Raw genomic sequence first — 19,080 nt, forward strand, 5'->3', positions numbered from 1 at the left:
TGATTTCTTTTCTGTACCATGCAGATGCAAATTGTAGGAAAACTACTATGACATAGCAAATGAGAGGGGAAATCTAGTTTATTGCTGAATTATGTTTAGATCATTTGGAAATGTGACTTATTAGGAACAAATGATAGCATATCACTTGCAGGATTGGATATTCTGACATGTGCATTGTTGAAAACCCATTTATCATACATCAAATAACCATATATATGTGTATGAAAATAAATGGTGTCGTTTGCTTATTGTCCGATACCGATTTAACAACCAGAACTGTCCAAAAATGTGGCTTTTAAAAGCCTAGTAGCTCTTCCATTCTCAAACAAATACTGTGGTTGCAAGAGACTGCAACATTTAGTGTTACTGATATGGACATGCCATGTCATATGTCTTATGTGTCAAATGACCACAATATGGCCTTACTTTGTCAAAATGGCACGTACAGCATCAGTATAGGTGATATATCAAACCTGCAAATTTGTCTTAGGTTTCCTTTACACTGAGATCAGCATATGTACATTTGGTTACCAAATTTGTGATCAAAGCATAGATCAACTAAGTCCATAACATTAGATACAATTCAAATGAATGGAATGACTCTACGCAGACAGACTGATAAAGATATAACAGGTATGTGCGCAGATTAGTGTGTACGAGGCAACTAGAATGCAAAATTATTTTTCAATAAAATACAATTCTTGTAATTATTAATTCAGCATTTTTATTATCAAATGTGTTTCTAAAGTCTGTCTCCAAACAGCCTGTTTGTACATTAATATCAGGATGATGTTTGACATTTTAATGTTGTCCCAGTTCACTGCAAGCAAGTTTACACAACCTTCCCACCCCTGTATTTAAATTAATAAGACTATTCCACCTTGATTTCCTTCATCATACCTTAAAATCATGATGAAACAAAAGTAGAGTCAGATGTTTTCTTCTGTATTGTGATGTACATCCAGGTGCAACAGATTATGGAAAATAAATGTGGTACTGGGACTTATTCATCGATTGTTGATTCGACTATACTAAGAAGTATAGTCAGATCAGAATATGAGCTTGCAATCGATTATGGGTGGATTTAAGCACTAGCACAGACTAAATGACTGAAGAAGTTTGACGTTTCACTGAAAATTTTGAGTTATTGCATTTTGATTAAATATTATAAAGAAAAATATGCAGGGATGAAATGTTCACAACAATATTAATATAATATAAATAATAATGCATATGTAAAACAGGTGAAGCTTTAAACAGTTCACTAAATCTATTTAGACTCTCATTGGTTGAAATGAAGCTGCTTGTAAATATATACATACTTATAAGTTCGTACAGTGCTAAAAACTATTCACAGTCAATGATATTAAACCAAAGTCCAATAATAATTTAAAAATAAACATTGATCAAAAACATAAGTAATAATAAATGACAATAGCATCAATTAGATTTTTTTAATTACAGTTTTAAAATTCAATTCACAATTATATTGGCATTGATTGCATCAGTGTATTTTAATCTGTCTGGTGTGTGTGTATTTATGTGATTTTTATGCCATTATAAATTAATGTGTTAGTCTTTCTCCTCAATAGTCAGAGTAGCAGAGCACAGTGCCTCCCCGAGTACATTAGTGGCTTTGCAGGAATATAGGCCGCTGTGGTATGGAGAGACGTTCTCTAAGGTGAGAGTACAGCTGCCGTCCTCCTCATAGTCCACCTGCACACACCCCTCCTGCAGCTCCAGCAGCTCACCATCCTTCAGCCACACCACCTCAGGGTCAGGGTAACCTGAAACAGGGAGAGAAGCTGTGATCTCAAACTTATCATGATGTACTATGGAGAACATCCATCGGTTTGTCCTAACCTGTGATGAGACAGGAGAATTGGGCGCTGGAGCCCTGCGGGACAGTCAGGTCAGCTGGAGTCTTACTGAACTCAGGTTTACGCTGAAGCTTCAGCTCCAGAGACTGCAGTGCCTTCTCTGTCTCTATAACAACAAAGAGCAAGAAAAATGTATTAATGACCCGTAAAAACATCTGTCACTATATAAAAAAAGGTGTTCGACATTTTCAGTAAGACATATCACAAGTTGTCAGAGATGTCACAAGTCACTATCTATTTTGGTGACATTCTGCGGTATGGTGTTTTACACTGGTTTCTGAAGCAAACTGATTTTTCTTTTATGTTTGATTTCTTTCTCACCATCCACAGGGCTCAAGCTTGCAGAAGCCTCTGGTTTAGACAATATAGCCATCCTTTTCAGAGCCAGCAAAGCTTTGCCTGTTTTCTAAAAACAAAATAATAAAAGAAGAGAATGAAGTTTATGTGCACACAAAAACAATGCAGTGGAGTCTGATTAATGAACGTGTGACTCATAAGTCGGTTGCTCAAATGAATTGGTCAAAAATGACTGATCAGTGAAGAACGTGGTGAATAAAAATGCAATTTGGTGCAGACAATGTTATTCATACAGCCAAAAAGTAAGATTAAATTCTTATAGCTCGTAAATCAATTTGATTCGGTATACCAGACCACTAACACAAAATGCATATAAATGCGAGTTGTTCCTCTTTATCTCCCTATAATAAGTCTTAGTAAGATGATATTTAAATGCTTAGATTTATGATCACAGCTCTGTAGTTGTAATTGGATTACATAATGTAATACAATACGATGATGATTGGGAGATAATAGCAAATAGCATAATCTTTTATCAAATCCTTTGATTTATACATTTGACACAGATGTATTAGAATCAGAATTAGCTTTATTGCCAGGTATGTTTGCACGTACAAGGAATTTGTTTTAGTGACAGTAGCTCCACAGTGCGACCGAATGACAGCGGCAAGACAGGACACAGATAATAATAATAATTAATAAAATAAAAATTATAATAATAATGTATAAATATACAAAATGGACAATATGCAAAATAGCACAAACACAATATACAAAATAGACAATTCAGTATGTACAGGTATGTTAGGTGCAAATTTGAAATGTAATAAATATTTGTGTTAAATAAAAAATAAAAATATGATAGTGTTGTGTGTTTCATGTTTCAAATGTTCATGAGATGGATTGCCTGAGGGAAGAAACTGTTTCTGTGTCTGGCTGTTCTGGTGCTCAGAGCTCTGTAGCGTTGACCAGACGGTAACAGTTCAAAGAGGGAGTGTGCTGGATGTGAGGGGTCCAGAGTGATTTTACCAGCCCCTTTGCTCACTCTGGATAAGCACAGTTCTTGGAGAGTGGGAAGGGTTGTACCAATGATTCGCTCAGCAGTCCGGACTACCATCTGTAGTCTTCTGAGGTCAGATTTGGTAGCTGAGCTGAACCAGACAGTTAATGAAGTGCAGAGGACGGACTCGATGGCAGAGTAGAACTGTTTCAGCAGCTCCTGTGGCAGGTTGAACTTCCTCAGCTGGCGAAGGAAGTACAACCTCTGCTGGGCCTTTTTAACAATAGAGTCAATGTAAATGTCCCACTTCAGGTCCTGAGAGATGGTGCTGCCCAGGAATCTGAATGACTCCACTGTTGCTACAGTGCTGTTCATGATGGTGAGTGGGGGGAGTGCAGGGGGGGTTTCTCCTGAAGTCCACGATCATCTCCACAGTTTTGAGCGTGTTGAGCTCCAGGTTGTGAAGACTGCACCAGCTTCTTAACCTCCTGTCTATAAGCAGACTCGTCACTGTCCTAGATGAGGCCGATCAGTGTGGTGTCATCTGCAAACTTCAGGAGCTTGACAGAGGGGTGTTTAGATGTGCAGTCACTGGTGTACAGAGAGAAGAGCAGTGGGGAGAGAACGCAGCCCTGAGGAGCTCCAGTGCTGATGGTACGAGTGCTGGATGAGAATTTTCCCAACCTCACTAGCTGCTGCCCGTCTGTCAGGAAGCTGTTGATCCACTGACAGACAGAGGTGGGGACGGAGAGCTGAGTTAGTTTGGGCAGGAGGAGGTCTGGAATGATAGTGTTAAAGGCCGAGCTGAAGTCCACAAACAGGATCCTCACATAAGTCCCTGGTCTGTCCAAGTGTTGCAGTATGTAATTCAGTCCCATGTTGACTGCATCATCCACAGACCTGTTTGCTCTGTAGGCAAATTGCAGGGGGTCCAGTAAGGGTCCAGAGATGTCCTTCAGATAAGCCAAAACCAGTTTTTCAAATGACTTCATGACCACAGATGTTAGAGCCACAGGTCTGTAGCCGTTAAGTCCTGTTATCTTGGGTTTCTTTGGGATGGGGATGATGGTGGAGCGTTTGAAGCATGAGGGGATTTCACACAGCTCCAGTGATCTGTTGAAGATCTGTGTGAAGATGGGGGCCAGCTGGTCAGCACAGGATTTCAGACAGGCTGGTGTCACACCGTCTGGGCCTGGTGCCTTCCTTCTCTTGTTCTTTTTGAAGACCTGGCGCACGTCATCTTCTCTTATCTGCAGTTCAGGTGTGGGGGAGAGGGGGGTTGCAGGAGATGTGAATGGGGTTTTTTCAAACCCGCGGTAGAACTCATTCAGATCGTCTGCCAGTTGTTGATTTTCCACAGTGCTGGTGTCTTGTAATTGGTGATGTCTTTCAGACCTTTCCACACTGAAGCCGTGTCACTGGAAGAGAATTGAATCCTTAGCTTATCGGAATAATTCCTCTTCACCACTCTGATCTCCTTTTCCAGTGTGTATTTGGCCTGTTTATACAAGACTGTGTCCCCTGTAAGCATCTTCTTTGGCCTGACGGAGCTGTCTGAGTTTTGCAGTGAACCATGGTTTGTCATTGTTGTAAGTTAGATGAGTCCTGGTAGGAATGCACATATCCTCACAGAAACTGATATAAGATGTTACGGTATCTGTGAGCTCGTCCAGATCGTTTGCAGCAGCTTTAAAAACAGTCCAATCAGTAAGGTCGAGACAGGCTTGTAAAACCCACTCTGTCTCATTAGTCCATCTCTTTACAGTTCTTAATACAGGTTTAGCTGACTTCAGTTTCTGTCTGTAGGTCGGAATAAGATGAACCAAACAGTGATCAGAGAGTCCTAAAGCTGCCCGTGGTACAGAGTGATCTGCGTCCTTTATTGCTGTGTAACAGTGATCCAGTATATTACTGTCTCTGGTGGGACATGTAACATGCTGTCTGTATTTTGGCTGTTCACGGGAGAGATTTGCTTTATTAAAGTCCCCTAGAATGATTAAAACAGAGTCCGGGTGTTGTTGTTCTGTGTCTGTGATCTGATCAGCAAGTTTCTGTAAAGTTGAGCTCACGTGCGCTTGCGGAGGAATGTAGACACTAACGAGAATGAACGAGCAGAACTCCCATGACTCCCGTTGATTCCGCGTCACAATCTGCTCTGATCAGCTGAAAGTTAGACAGATGTTGCACGCTGTCCGGGATGGCATTCAGCCAGGTTTCCGTGAAACACAGAGCAGCAGAGTTGGAAAAGTACTTGTTTAACCGGGAAAGCAGAAGGAGTTTGTCTGTTTTGTTGGGTAGAGAGCAGAGATTCGCCAGATGGATGCTAGACAACGGCATTCGAAATCCACGCTGTCTGAGCTTCACGAGCGCCGGCTCGCTTCCCCCGTCTGCGCCTCCTGAAGCATCTAAACAGCGCTGCAGCTCCGCCAACTACTATGTTCAGCAAAACATTAGAATAATCGAAAACTGGTTGGAGATTTTGTGGTGTGTTCTGCAGAATGTTCAGCAGTTATTCCCTGGTGAAACTGATCGTGTTTGACAAACAAAAAACAGGAAAAACTAACAAAAACACTAAAACTGGAGAGCCAAGCACAATGGCTGCCATGCGTGGCACCATCTTGAGAAATTCACATGTATGGATAATTACATAAAAAGTTGCTTTAGTACAGTAAAAGATCATATTTAAATATGAATAACAATATAAAAGTTATTCTTATGTTTACTTTACAAAGTTAATTAAAGATTTAACAGTAAAAACGACCCTGCTAAAAAAAACAATAGAAGCCCAATGGAAACCATCACAGAAATTCCAATGGTTTCCATTAAAATACCATTATAAACCATTAGCTTTTTCCAGTAAAACCATTACAAAATTCCTTTTTGTAGTGTGTTTTGGGCATTTTTCCAATAGGATTTAACATCCCACCAATAGAATGCATCACATACCAATACAATTCCCATTATAACCATTAAATCCATTACATTTTCTATTGTGTTTTGGGCAGGGTTCTATTGTTTTTTTCAGCAAAGTGGACACTTGAATGCCCTTTAATTGCTAAAAAAGAATGAACTATCAATAATACTGCAAAAAGCATATAGAAAATTAATTAGAAAATTTTTCGTCAAAGTTTTGTTGATAATTTAGAGGCCTTATGTATTAAATCGGATAAAGTAGGCTTCACAGGTTAACACAGAGATCTACCAAATAAATGCAGCGCGTCACCAGTCTTCTTTAAGAGCATGCGCACAACGCGAGGCTGTCCAAAAATACAATTGTGTCTAATTTAATTTTTCAGGCTGTCGAAAAACAACGAACTTTAAAAATAAGAAATATTGCCTTATTCCGACTGGATTCGAAAACTCTTTAAGTATGTGTAAACTCTCTAGGTGTACAAGTAACATGCAGTTATTTAACCATGCTAAAAATTAAGCTAGTTAAATCAGTGATGTTGGTATGTGTTCTTTTTCTCCATCGCATTTCTGAATTACCTTCCACTTCTGCCTGGTCAGGAATTTCTTCATCTTCATCTTGGAAAGGTTTTTGGTGGTGCTGCTGCTGTTGTCTACAGAAGTATACACCAACCAGGAATGAGCCAAGGCTTCTTCACATGACATCCTGCGCCTGTCAGAAAGTTCAACACAGAGTTATGAATGTGTGTGTCACATTTGTGTGATGTGTGCACGGAAAGTATATAAGTACATGAATGCACCTGACATCTTTGCTGAGCAGAGAGCTAATGAAATCCTTTGCCAGGTCGGTGATATCTTCAAAGCTCTCCTCATCAAACTCCCACTGCACTGCTGTCACAAGAGCCAGAGTCTCTGAGTCACTTTCACCCTGGAATGGAGATTCACCGCTCAACCTGCAAGAGAAAATCAGATTCAGATAATGTTTATGCATTTTTTACCACAAGGGGGCAGCAAGAGCTTAAGTGACCGGCAGTGTTTGAACTCACAGGATATAGCAGATGACCCCGATGCTCCACATGTCAGTGACCAGACAGATGGGCTCATAGTTGATGACCTCTGGAGCAACAAATTCTGGAGTGCCGTGCATCACCTTCACAGGTGTGTTGGGATCTAAAGTGTACAACAAACATTCACTGTTATTTTTGATTATATTTTTGATATATATTATACCTTTTATTAGCATTTTGAATTAGCTTTAATATTACTATTTAGGTTTAGTTTATTTTTCTTTCAGTTTTAGTTTTTTAATTTATTTTCAGATATTCATTTTTAGTTTAACTTAAATTATTTCAATTAGATGACCAGGCATCATTTGTGTCAAGTTTAAGCTTTTCAACTAATATTTATATTTTATTTCAACTTTATTTAAATTAACAAAAGAAAAAGAAAAAAGTATTAGTTTTAGATGTAGTTTTAGTTAACGATAATATCCCTGCAAACATTTCACTCTGAGATCCCTTATACAAAAAGTTCTGTGTATCAGCATACCATGGTACTTTACCATAGAAATATTTGCATAGATGATACTATGAAGAATACCATGGTAATACCACCATTCAGATAAAGTCTAGATAAACATGTTATTAACATGGTATCATGTGTTCCTTCAGATATTATGCACAAACTTTCACTTATAAAAGCATTTTATTATTGTATTATTTTTATATGTATTATATTAATAATATTTAAGTGTGATAATATATTTTATTCAATGTTAATATTTTGTATTTATACGTTTTTTATTATTATTTTTATTTTTATTTTACTATACCATATGTTGTTGTGTTGACAATATCATCAGTGCATTCATACCCAGCTTGCTAGCGAGTCCAAAGTCAATGATTTTGATCTGAATCCCGGTTCTGTCCACACAGACGATGTTCTCAGGTTTGAGGTCCAGGTGGACAATGTTTTGCTGGTGCATGTACTGAATCCCCTCCAGAATCTGACGCATGTAGCCCACACTGGATGCTTCAGTGTGCTCAAAACTATCATCTACAATGCGCTCAAACAGCTCCCCACCAGCAACACTGCACATACACACACAGATTAAGCTGTGTAGGTGCCAAAATATTATAATGACACTATTGAAGTGAATGCATTGAACCTGTTGGTATTTCTCATTTCTGAACATTTTTCAAAAAACATTGCACTCTTCAAAACGCCCACATGCAAGATACTCACTATTCCATCACCATGACCATCTCAGCCTTGTTATCATATGCGGCAAGACACTGCACGAGTTTTGGATGGTGTAGGAAATTCATTAGCTCTATTTCTTTCCTCGCAGCCTCTCTCTCCTTTGTCCGACGACCTTTGTAGAACTTTCCAGCACAAACATGGCCCGTCTCCTTATGGGTCATCCGAAACACCAGGCCAAACTTCCCTCTGAGAAAGATTCAGAATTAAGCATGAAATTATGCTTACAAACTCAAAGTATGTGATATTTAACAAATCATTATTCTCAATATCCTAACTTCCCATTCATCCAGTTCTTGAGAATTAAGTGAATTTGAAATTCAGCCTTAAACCAGTATTTTCAGGAAAACATTTCTTTTATTTCCTCTGAAAGTATGAATTATAGGTTGAGTCATTTCCAATGAAATTTACAAAACATGACCCTAACCTAACATGTCGTGTTTTGCATTCTTCTTGTAATCAGAATCAAGTGTAGGGGTTGCATGTATGCCTGTTGGAACATGTACTTATGCAAGTTTTGTTATACATGGCAGGTCCTGTGAATGTGAGCTATGAGACCTGCTATATATGTGTTTGATAAGGATACTTACACTCCGAGTTTTTCTTGGACATTATAGTGGTCAGTAAGTTTATCCTCCGTGTTGATGGTCACAGTCACATACTCCACTGGTTTCTCATCACAGGGCTCTCCTTTGAAAGACAACATACTTTCATTTACCGTGGGACCTCAACACTAACTCTCTTAGATTGCATACTCTTTGGTAATGACTTTAAACATGTTCTTCCTGTTTACAATTTGGTTGCTGAGCCTTGTTCCCATAAATTGTGGGAAGAGATTAGCTTAAAATGACAAGCAAATAGAGTGCTGCATTAACAAATATAATAAAGAGCAATTGATCTAGCATACAATTACATTGCGGGAATAGTTCACCAAAAAATGAAAACTTGCTGAACATCTGTTTACCCTCAGGCCATTCAAGATGTAAGATGAGCTTGTTTCTTCAACGGAAAATATTTGGAGAAATATAGCATTACATCACTTGCTCACCAATGATAAAAACGTCACAGTAATCCACAAGTAATTGACATCGAATTCATCAATGAAAATGTTGTGAAGTGAAAAGCTGTGTTTCTAAGAAACAAATCCATCAATAAGGCATTTTAACTTTAAACCATAATCTATAATAATGCTTCCTCCAGTGAAAAAATAGTTCATCCCCCGTAGTTCTTTCACATCAAAAACATATTAGTTTAGTCCTGTTTTGGACTGTTTTTGCTTGTAAACTGTACTTGATCTGTGCATATTTCTCTGCTGACTGAGAAAAGATTATTTTTCATTGGATTGCAATTTTTAAAAAATTGAGGACTCATCATTTAGCCTGTAGAAAATGTTTTAAGTTAAAAACATCTGAATGATGGATGTGTCTCTTACAAACATGCAGCCTTTTGCTTTAAAATGCATTACTGATGTTTTTATAGCTGTTTGGACTCTCATTCTGACGGCACCCATTCACTGCAATGCATCCATTGGTGATTAAGTAATGCAATGCTGAATTTTTATAAATCTGTTCTGATGAAGAAATAAACTCCTCTACATCTTGGATGGCCCAAGGGTGAATACATTTTAAGCATTTTTTTATTTTTGGGTGAACTATTGTCTCATCAAAACGTTTATCACATTTCAGAAAAATTTCAAAGCAACCTCACCTGGGTTGTCCATCCTGATTGGCTGGGACTCTTGGCTGGGTTCGCTGACTCCCACAGCGTTACAGGCCCTGACCCGGTAGCAGTATTCTCCTTGAGGCTGGAGTCCTGAGGTCACCCTGAGCGAGGTGCTCTTACACTGGGCTGTGAGCTCTCTCCACTGGTCAGTCTCACCTGGGCTTTCACAAACCTCAACCACGTATCCCGTCACAGCACTGCCACCATCGTAGGACGGCCCAGACCAGGATAAAACCAGAGAGTGAGGGGAGAGTAGACACGCTACAGGACAGGAGGCCGGAGGCTGAGGCAGGTCTGGATAAAACACACAAACACACCATCATCAAATGGCTATTCAGTTTTCATAAACATTTTATTGAATAATTCCAGAAATGTCAGTTGCGTGTATTATTTATGTATTTATTTTACGTTTTCAACACTTAGGGTAAAATATGTATTTTTACATTTTTGAGTCATGAATATCAGGAATATTTATTATATAGGGTTACTCAATTTGACACAAACTGTGTCTTTTAATTTAAAAAGTCAAAGAAATTAAATTTCTATTAAATTTATAGTTATTATTCTTAGTGTGAATGGAACTTTACATTTTTATTTCACAAAAATATAAAAATTAATTTCAATTTAGTAATTGAAAACATGCTAATCAATAAAATGTGTATTAATGTCATTGCCTATATAAATAGCATTTTTGAATAACTTAGATCTGAGCAATAAAAATGAGCATCATGACCCAAATAACAGCTGAGGATTGTCTGACCTTACCAATGACATTCAGGGTCACTGTGTGTTGGGCTGAACTTTTGCGATCTCGTACAAATAACGTGTAACGTCCAGAGTCCTCAGGAAGGGCTTCGGAAATCTCTAGAGAACTGCTTTCATTGCAAGAATCAATATGAAACCTGGAGCTTTCCACCACCTTCAGAAAGACACAACATTATACTCAGTGTTATAAAAAAAAGTTACTTTTAAAAGTAATGCATTACAATATTGCGTTACTCCCTAAAAAAGTAACTAATTACATTACCTAGTTACTTTTTATGGAAAGTAATGCGTTACATTACTTTCGCGTTACTTTTTAAATATGATCAGGGCTTAACTGTTTTTAATACAAGAAGTTCTAATCATAGCAAATGTAAAAGCCCTTTCACACCAAAAAGTGTAATGAATAAACCTCAGGCTGAAGGAAAAGTAAATTCACGTCTGTATGGTAGAACGCAGGAGAAGAAGGTTCAACACTCTTCAGCAATAAAAAAACAACGAAGCACAATTGTTAGTTGTAAAGTCATTTTTGCTTATTAGTATGGTTGAACTGGATCATCAAAGGTCAGCAGCAAAGACATTGGTTAATAAAATAGGATTAGATAAATTTGTGTTGTTTAACATATTTAATTATTGCAAGTTTGCGCCATATTCTGAGATTGCATTTCACAGTTTTAATAAATTTTGATGAATAGCCTACTAAATCTGTTTTTTGAGAGTGCGATGAATTGATGCACATTCACATTTGTGACCCTGGACCACAAAACCAGTCTTAAGTCGCTGGGGTATATTTGTAGCAATAGCCAAAAATACATTGTATGAGTCAAAATTATTGATTTTTCTTTTATACCAAAAATCATTAGGATATTAAGTAAAGATCATATTCCATGAAGATATTTTGTAAATTTCCTACTGTAAATATATTAAAGCTTAATTTTTGATTAGTAATATACATTGCTAAGAACTTTAAAGTTGTCTAAATGAAGTTCTTAGCAATGCATAATACTGAGAAAATCACCTTTAAAGTTGTCCAAATGAAGTTCTTAGTAATATGCATTGCTAAGAACTTAATTTGGACAACTTTAAAGGTGATTTTGTCAATATTTAGATTTTTTTGCACCCTCAGATTCCAGATTTTCAAATAGTTGTATCTCGGCTATAGTGTCCTATCCTAACAAACCATACATCAATGGAAATTTATTCAGCTTTCAGATGATGAATAAATCTCAATTTCGAAAAATTGACCCTTATGACTGGTTTTGTGGTCCAGGGTCACATTTAGTCTAGAACTACAGTAACATCATGTTCACACAGCACACACAACGCCTCTGTACTTCCGATTTCTCCCAACATGGGGACAAGAGAACTGTCAGTCAATAAATGGGAAAATTAAAACGTAATGCGCTACTTTACTAGTTACTTGAAAAAGTAATCTGATTACGTAACTCGTGTTACTTGTAATGCGTTACCCCCAACACTGATTATATTCACAAACAGAATGCAACATGTCTGGATTGTGTTGTGTTCTTATGTACCTCTTTTTTGTTATAGACCCAGCAAGAAGCTACAGGACAGCTGCCTTTGAACACACACTTCAAACGGGCCGTCTCTCCAATGTGTACCTCCAGACGATCTAATGGATCTACAAACTGCAGAGGAGGTGCTGTAAACACAAAAACACAGGTGCTGCTGAGTATCACAAATGAGACCTCTTGAATGTCTCACTTATTTTGTCTAGACAACAAAAAGATTAAATAAAGAGAAAAGGGAGGCTTTTGCTTCACTGATTTTAATATTAAGTTATAATCAGTTTCTCAGAATTTTTCAAAAACTACTATGTTTATATTATATTATATTCATAATGATGAATACAAATTCAAGAAAATAGGACAACATACACAGAACTTTCTTCAAAACTTCAGTTAATTAAAATTATTTTTAATACATATAATTGTATGTAAAATGTTTATTTATTTATAAATAATCCTAGGGTACATTCAAACTATTCTAGCTTTCACACAAAAAACATGACTTTTTCATTAAACAAGAGAAAACCAATGGCATTTTCCTTCTCTCATACAGTACAGATATTACATTTAGGCATTTGGCAGATGCTTTTATCCAAAGCAATTTACACGGCATTCAAGATTATTATAATTTTTTTTATCAGTTATTGCTTTTCCTGGAAATTGAATGCATGACCTTGGCATTATCTCCTTGCTCTGTTTGAGCAACAGGAAGGCTGTAGCATATACCGTGTATGTGATAAATATAAAAGCAAACTGAAACGGCAATTATTCAAATCAACACACTCAGCTGAACTTGACCAGCTAATGGTCTTTAAACAGACCTATTATAAATACAGATTGACCATAGATAGCAGTGTGTTTTACATGAACGATCAAATGACTGAAAGAAAACAAGCATCATTCAGTGCTTAAATGCCTTGCCCAATTATTACAAACAGAAGTACCAAAGAAAATATGATAACATCTTAAAGTGACGTTGAGTGTTTTGATGCTTATAATATGAAAAATTCCTAATTTTATGCGTCAGTCTGATCAGTATGTGAGCAGAATAAATTGTTTATCTCTCTGTAAGCTATAAATACACACACAAAGGATTTAAACTAAAACACAATTTGATTTTAAATGTTAGGTTTTTCGAAGAATATTTCTTTGGACAACAAGGATTACAGTATTTAAAGGGAATAAAGTCATTCCTAAGGTAAACATTAGTCTTCAGGACACAAAAGACTGCTTCCTGTTTTACTGTATTCAACTCTAACAGACTCTGAAGGAGCCAGACAATCTGGAAGCCAAGACTGCTCGGAGCAAATTACTCCTTTTTGAAGCAGGTCGCAGTGGTTATACTTTAACTCACAATTCTAGACAAAATACATTAAAAACATGGTGTTATTAGAATATAAAGTAAAGAAGGTGTGGGAGGCTATGGATCATATGGCCTTCAAGAAATAAGAATCACTAGAAACAATCCAAAAAAAGAAAATCTGCAATTCAAGAACAAGTAAATATTTTGAGTCAAGGATCTAAAAAAGAGCGAAAGTAGAACTGGAAGTGCAGGACGATGATGGTCTTACCTGTACCTGAGCTGCTCCTTCTTTTGACAAGCACCTCTGTAAAAGACACACAAATATGTAAAGAATCAGCTGTTGGTGTGGGTGCTTTTGTGTTGAAGAGCATGCAAGAGATAACATAAGCTTTGCCTATCATATAAGGGAGGAGTCAAGTGATCAGGTGCGTGTCTAAGAAAAATATTCAACAGATTAAAGAGGAAATGCTCAACGTAACAAAACCATTAGTATGTCAGTCGGTCAGGAAATGCTCTTTTTATATTGGTACATTTATTCTTTTTATATTTTTGTACAGAGCTTATTCTATAATACATAAACTATAATAATTACATGGAGTAATTAGATTTTAAATAAAGTGACACTGCCCTAGTGACATTGATTTGGTAGCTTTGGAGGAACAAAAATGCTCCATGTATTTAATGACATTTCCTACACTTAAATGCTTGAGATTACTTTGTGGGTAGGGCCATAGTTTGTGACATACCTCTCTTGAGTGCTGGAGAGCATGTTATAGGACTTCCTGTCTGAGGTGACTGTGGGCCTTTAAAAACACTGATGTCATCTTGGGCGTTCTGAGATGCGTTTAAGACCCCGCTTAGCATGTCAGGAGTGTGAGGATGAGAGGAATTAGGATGAGAGTCAGATGTGTTGGCAATATTGTTACGGATCCCAATGATTGTTTCATAGTCTGCAATTGATTCAGTTCACATGGTGTGGTCGCATGAGGAGCAAACGGGAAGTAAATAATTAAATCAGAGAGAGCGAGAGAGAGAATGACATTAGACAAGGAAATTAACATTGATAACCCTGTCAATTCACATGTCTGTGTATGATGTAAACAGAAACACCTGGATCGTGCTAGTAATGTAACTAGCCCATATACACTCTTAAAAATAAAGGTGCTTCACGATGCCATATAAGAACCTTTTTTGTCTAAATGGTTCCATAAAGAACCTTTAACATCTGAAGAACCTTTCTGTTTCACAAAAGGCTCTTTGTGGCAAAAGAAGGTTCTTCAGATTATAAAAAGGTAAGAAAGAGATGGTTCTTTAAAGAACCTTTGACTGAATGGTTCTATGGCATCACTTTGAAGAACCTATTAAGCACCTTTATTTTTAAGAGTGTATGCCCCATGTATATATATATATAGATATAGATATGTTGAATTTGAGTTCATATTTACCTCTCACACACACTGCTGCGCTGCTGGATGTTTTTCCTGCTGTGTTTTCGGCCACACATGTATAAGCCCCGGCATCCTCTGGGAGACATTCCCTAACTATCAAAGTCACCACTCCTCCCACTAATGAGGATTTTCCAAACAGCACAGGCTCACCTGAAATGGTTGTGGTACAAATGGACAGAAAGAGGGAGACAAAGGAAGAGGAGTGAATTTGTGGCATTAAGAAGAGATGGATTGATCAAAGTTTTAAAAACTTGAAAATAATGTTTGTTTGTTTGTTTGTAATATAAATGCGTGGGACTCATTTTATTGAACAATTTCAATTACAAACTCCAGTAGCAGGAAGCTGCATATGATAACCAAAATGTGCATACAAACACACATATATTGAGTCATATACAGTTAAAGTATTCTTACAGACTCATATGTTTCAAGCAACAAAATCAATATTAAGAAAAAACTGAACTTACCATTATGAAGCCAGGAAACACTTATTGGCTGGCTCCCTGTGATAGTCCCTTTCAGTGTGATGTCATTTCCTTCATCCACTATACGGTCCTCAAGTGGCTCAGAGAAAAGGGGTGGATCCGGACCACTAGTATGGCTGTGTTTACTACTCACTAGCTTGACAGAAGAAAGCGTTATGAGATTAGTCCTATATATTATACTACAGTGAAGTGTGGTTTTTGAATTTCGAATCACAGTAGGAGGCAAAAAGGGCTGTATTTATGAATGAGTCGTTAAATTATTCATTAAGCTGATTCCTTCCAACACACTCATTCTTTGAGGAATGAAATGATTCTATGAATAAATCATTGAATTGTTTACTCGACCAAACTGTTCAAAACACTGATTCATCATCATCATCATCATTTATTATCTCCATGAGGAGAAATTTGTGTTGAGCATTCAAGAGAGCAGGTCAAATTTACAATAAAATAAAATAAAATAATTGTTTAAGTGAGGAATGCTAGTGCTATTTGTTGCTTGGAGACTCTGTTGGTAGATTTTTCATTGGGGGAGCAAAAGTATACAAAATACTTGGCAATACTTTGTCTAAAATGTAAGTTTCTTAATATTACTTGTTTAATGAACCCTTGCATAAAAGCAGCATCACACATACAAGTGTTGTTGCAGTCCCGAGGGTGATATTGCTTAAATATAATGCAAGGCAATACACTTGTTCTTCTCTGCTGTGTTCTGTTCCAGCTGCACATTGTTGTCAGCATGTTTTACGCATTACTAATAATCATGTTATTATGTTAAAACAATTGTAAAAGGAATAAGATAATGTTTATTAGGTATTTATTTAGTAAATTAATTTAAAACCTTAATATATGGGCATGGTTTTAATACCTTTTAAATCTTATGATGATGGTGATGATGATGATTATTATTTTTGCAAAAGCAAATGGACTTGTGAATCATAGACTTGTACAGTGTTTAACAATAAGTTCACACAGGAAGAAACAAGGCTCGTATAAATGAAGAGAGCAGCTGAAGAGATGTGTTTGTAAATAGCTACTGTGTGTTTCAACATCCTCGCTATCACACCTTCTGTCTAGAAACTCCAGAAACACCACGTGCAAATGACAAAAAGCAATACAAATTATAATGACAAAATTAAACAAAGCAAGTATTATAACAAAAGTTCAACATAACTAACAAAAGTTAATTGTGACTCATAAGAGCAGATTGAAATCAGACCACAGGCTTGAGCTAAACTGTGATCTCATCTGACACTCCTCCAACAAACCTGTTTCTGTTTTAAATACTGCAAGTTACCTTTCATTCAGGGCTGTGGGCAGAGCCTTGTATAATATAATTAACCTCCCATAAGCATTTGTGTTTAGTAACTTTAAAATATGACAGGCCCCTTTTCTATTTTGTATTTGTGATGCTGTCTCATGTACACATAATTGATGTGGTCTTCTTAATCTCATTCAGCTAAGGGGCGTACAACATGTCATTTCAGTTCAAGGAACAAATCATTCTAGTCCTCTTTGCTGTATTAACATTGGACCAAACACTTTTGTTCTCACTGACCTGGGAGGTCACATGATCTGCTGCATAATGTGGCCATGTAATCCTTGTTTGTTCATGCAAACAAGGATTTTTTTATTTTACTGGTTGTTCTGGCAACTCACTGCATCGGTGACAATAAAATGGTGACTCCAGTTCTATATGAAGAACAAACTGAAATGTTTTAAGTTTCATTCTTTGTACTTCAGCTGTCTTGTATCAGGTAATAAGATCTAAGAAATGAAAGGAAGGAACTGAGTGTTGTAACTGCGCATTTAGAGTAGAGCACTAGCATCAAACATACATGTCCCACACAAACCGGTGCAGAAAACAAAACAAAATCCTGCTGTTCAAATTAGCAAGGAAGGAATTTCCTGCCAATAGTGACCTCTTGCCTGGTCAGTAATTTGCATCCTGAGACAGATAAGATACAGTGGTGTTCCAAAGTCTGAGACCACTTTAAAAAAGTGACCCTCCCCCCCAGAAAGCTTTAAGATTGGGAACATTTCCTCTTAAACAAGTAAATTAATGATGTAAAATGAAGAAGAAATTCAAATGCTTTTTTAGATAACCTAAATGTGCTTCATGTTGCAACATCTATACTACCTGTTTTTGTTTTTCAAAAATGTTTAATCTAATTAAAAAAGCAATTATTCCCCTCAACAACTGTTGAACTATTTGTTTTTAATTAATATACATTTCTTGAAACTTCTGCAGTCAAAATTATAGTTGTGGCTAATGAATTCCCCATTTCTGTTAATACAACACTTGAGATCAAAGTGATTTTGTCATATTTACACCAGAAAAATTATTATAGTTTATATGAGAGGCTTTTGGATAGCAAATGAAAAAGGTTGAGAATCCCTGGATTAGATCAAGTACAAACAGATCCTTGAAGTATCACAAAATAAAAATAGAAGAATTTTTGGCCCTAAAATATCAGATATCAGCCTGATTAAAAAAAACAAATCCATTCAGGCATATCGTATGGTGTAAACAAACCATAGGGAAGTCAAACATAAGAATGTTCAGGATTTCCCCGTCTAAATCTGGCTGAATGCAGTTGTACAGTGAACTGCTCCATCACTTGATTATTATCCAAATGCAGTGAAAGTGAAAACAAAGTGCCTGTCATTCTCTGATGTCTGCTGCATGAACACTAATTATTAACTATGACAACTCTTGAGAGGGCTTGTTTTAAGAACAATGCTTCCTGAAGAGATCATGTTTTTAACCGCAAGAACAGACCATGTTAACCTCAACAAGTTTTTACAGACAAGAATCCAACCAGCTTGCATATACAAACACAAATAGACTCTCTCAAGTATGCAAATACTGACAGACACACTAACAAACACCTGTGTAGCTGCAAGAAATGTCCAGACTTGCCTGCATTGGATGTCTCTCCAGGCTTCTTCACGGCAGTGGTGATTGTGGGGGTGTGCGCGGGTTGGGACACTTGTCCATTGGCCCCCTTTGACTGGGAGCTTGACAGCTGTATCCTAAAAGTGGACACATAACGTGTCTTCCCATCAGAAATACTCATTTCTCCTATCAGTACATAACAGTTTCATTAAATCCAAGTCATTTCCCAGCTTTCTTATCAGGTGGCTCGTATTTTCCTGTGTCTCTGAGTCTCTGCTGTGCACACATGTCCTCTGTCCTGAGCTGCTCTCTGCATCTCTTTAGTTTCTGGCTCCTCCCCGTGACTGAAGCCTCATTCAATCGTTCTGCAGAACACTGTCCTCTTGCTGGGTTCGACTCAGCGCCTTGTCTCTACCCACAACTATCACAACATTTCACCGTATATCTTTTAACAGTTTTTTTTTCCACACATACTGTGACTGTGGTGAAAAGAGAGAGCGAGTGTATGTTAAATTTACTAATGATTCTGAAAAGTAAACTATTGTGTGTCATGTCAGTGATGTTTATTATGACATGTCAGTGACGT

The 19,080-nt window shown here is 37.1% G+C and overlaps 1 protein-coding gene across 3 annotated transcripts; it reads right to left on the reverse strand.

Moving 5' to 3' along the window:
- Positions 1–703: 703 nt before the first annotated feature.
- Positions 704–18,836, reverse strand: LOC306864901 (myosin light chain kinase, smooth muscle-like). 3 transcript variants are annotated; one of them, XM_079409186.1, is made up of 17 exons: positions 18,519–18,836; positions 15,578–15,727; positions 15,108–15,260; positions 14,409–14,612; positions 13,931–13,966; positions 12,366–12,493; positions 10,834–10,987; positions 10,054–10,362; positions 8,937–9,036; positions 8,332–8,535; positions 7,960–8,177; positions 7,134–7,257; positions 6,888–7,040; positions 6,667–6,799; positions 2,202–2,286; positions 1,864–1,986; positions 704–1,787 (listed from the first exon to the last, which is right to left on the reverse strand). In XM_079409186.1, exons 1-17 carry the CDS (start codon positions 18,673–18,675, stop codon positions 1,573–1,575), a joined length of 2,646 nt encoding a protein of 881 aa, XP_079265312.1. In that variant the 5' UTR covers positions 18,676–18,836; the 3' UTR covers positions 704–1,572. The 3 variants fall into 3 exon arrangements, with proteins under 3 accessions (XP_079265312.1, XP_079265313.1, XP_079265314.1); XM_079409187.1 differs by having other exon boundaries at positions 1,446–1,787; positions 15,578–15,723; positions 18,515–18,789; XM_079409188.1 differs by having other exon boundaries at positions 1,447–1,787; positions 8,937–9,033; positions 18,519–18,789.
- Positions 18,837–19,080: the final 244 nt, after the last annotated feature.

The sequence above is a fragment of the Barbus barbus genome (assembly GCF_936440315.1).
Source record: "Barbus barbus genome assembly, chromosome: 4".
In the NCBI taxonomy this organism is placed as follows: Eukaryota; Metazoa; Chordata; class Actinopteri; order Cypriniformes; family Cyprinidae; genus Barbus; species Barbus barbus.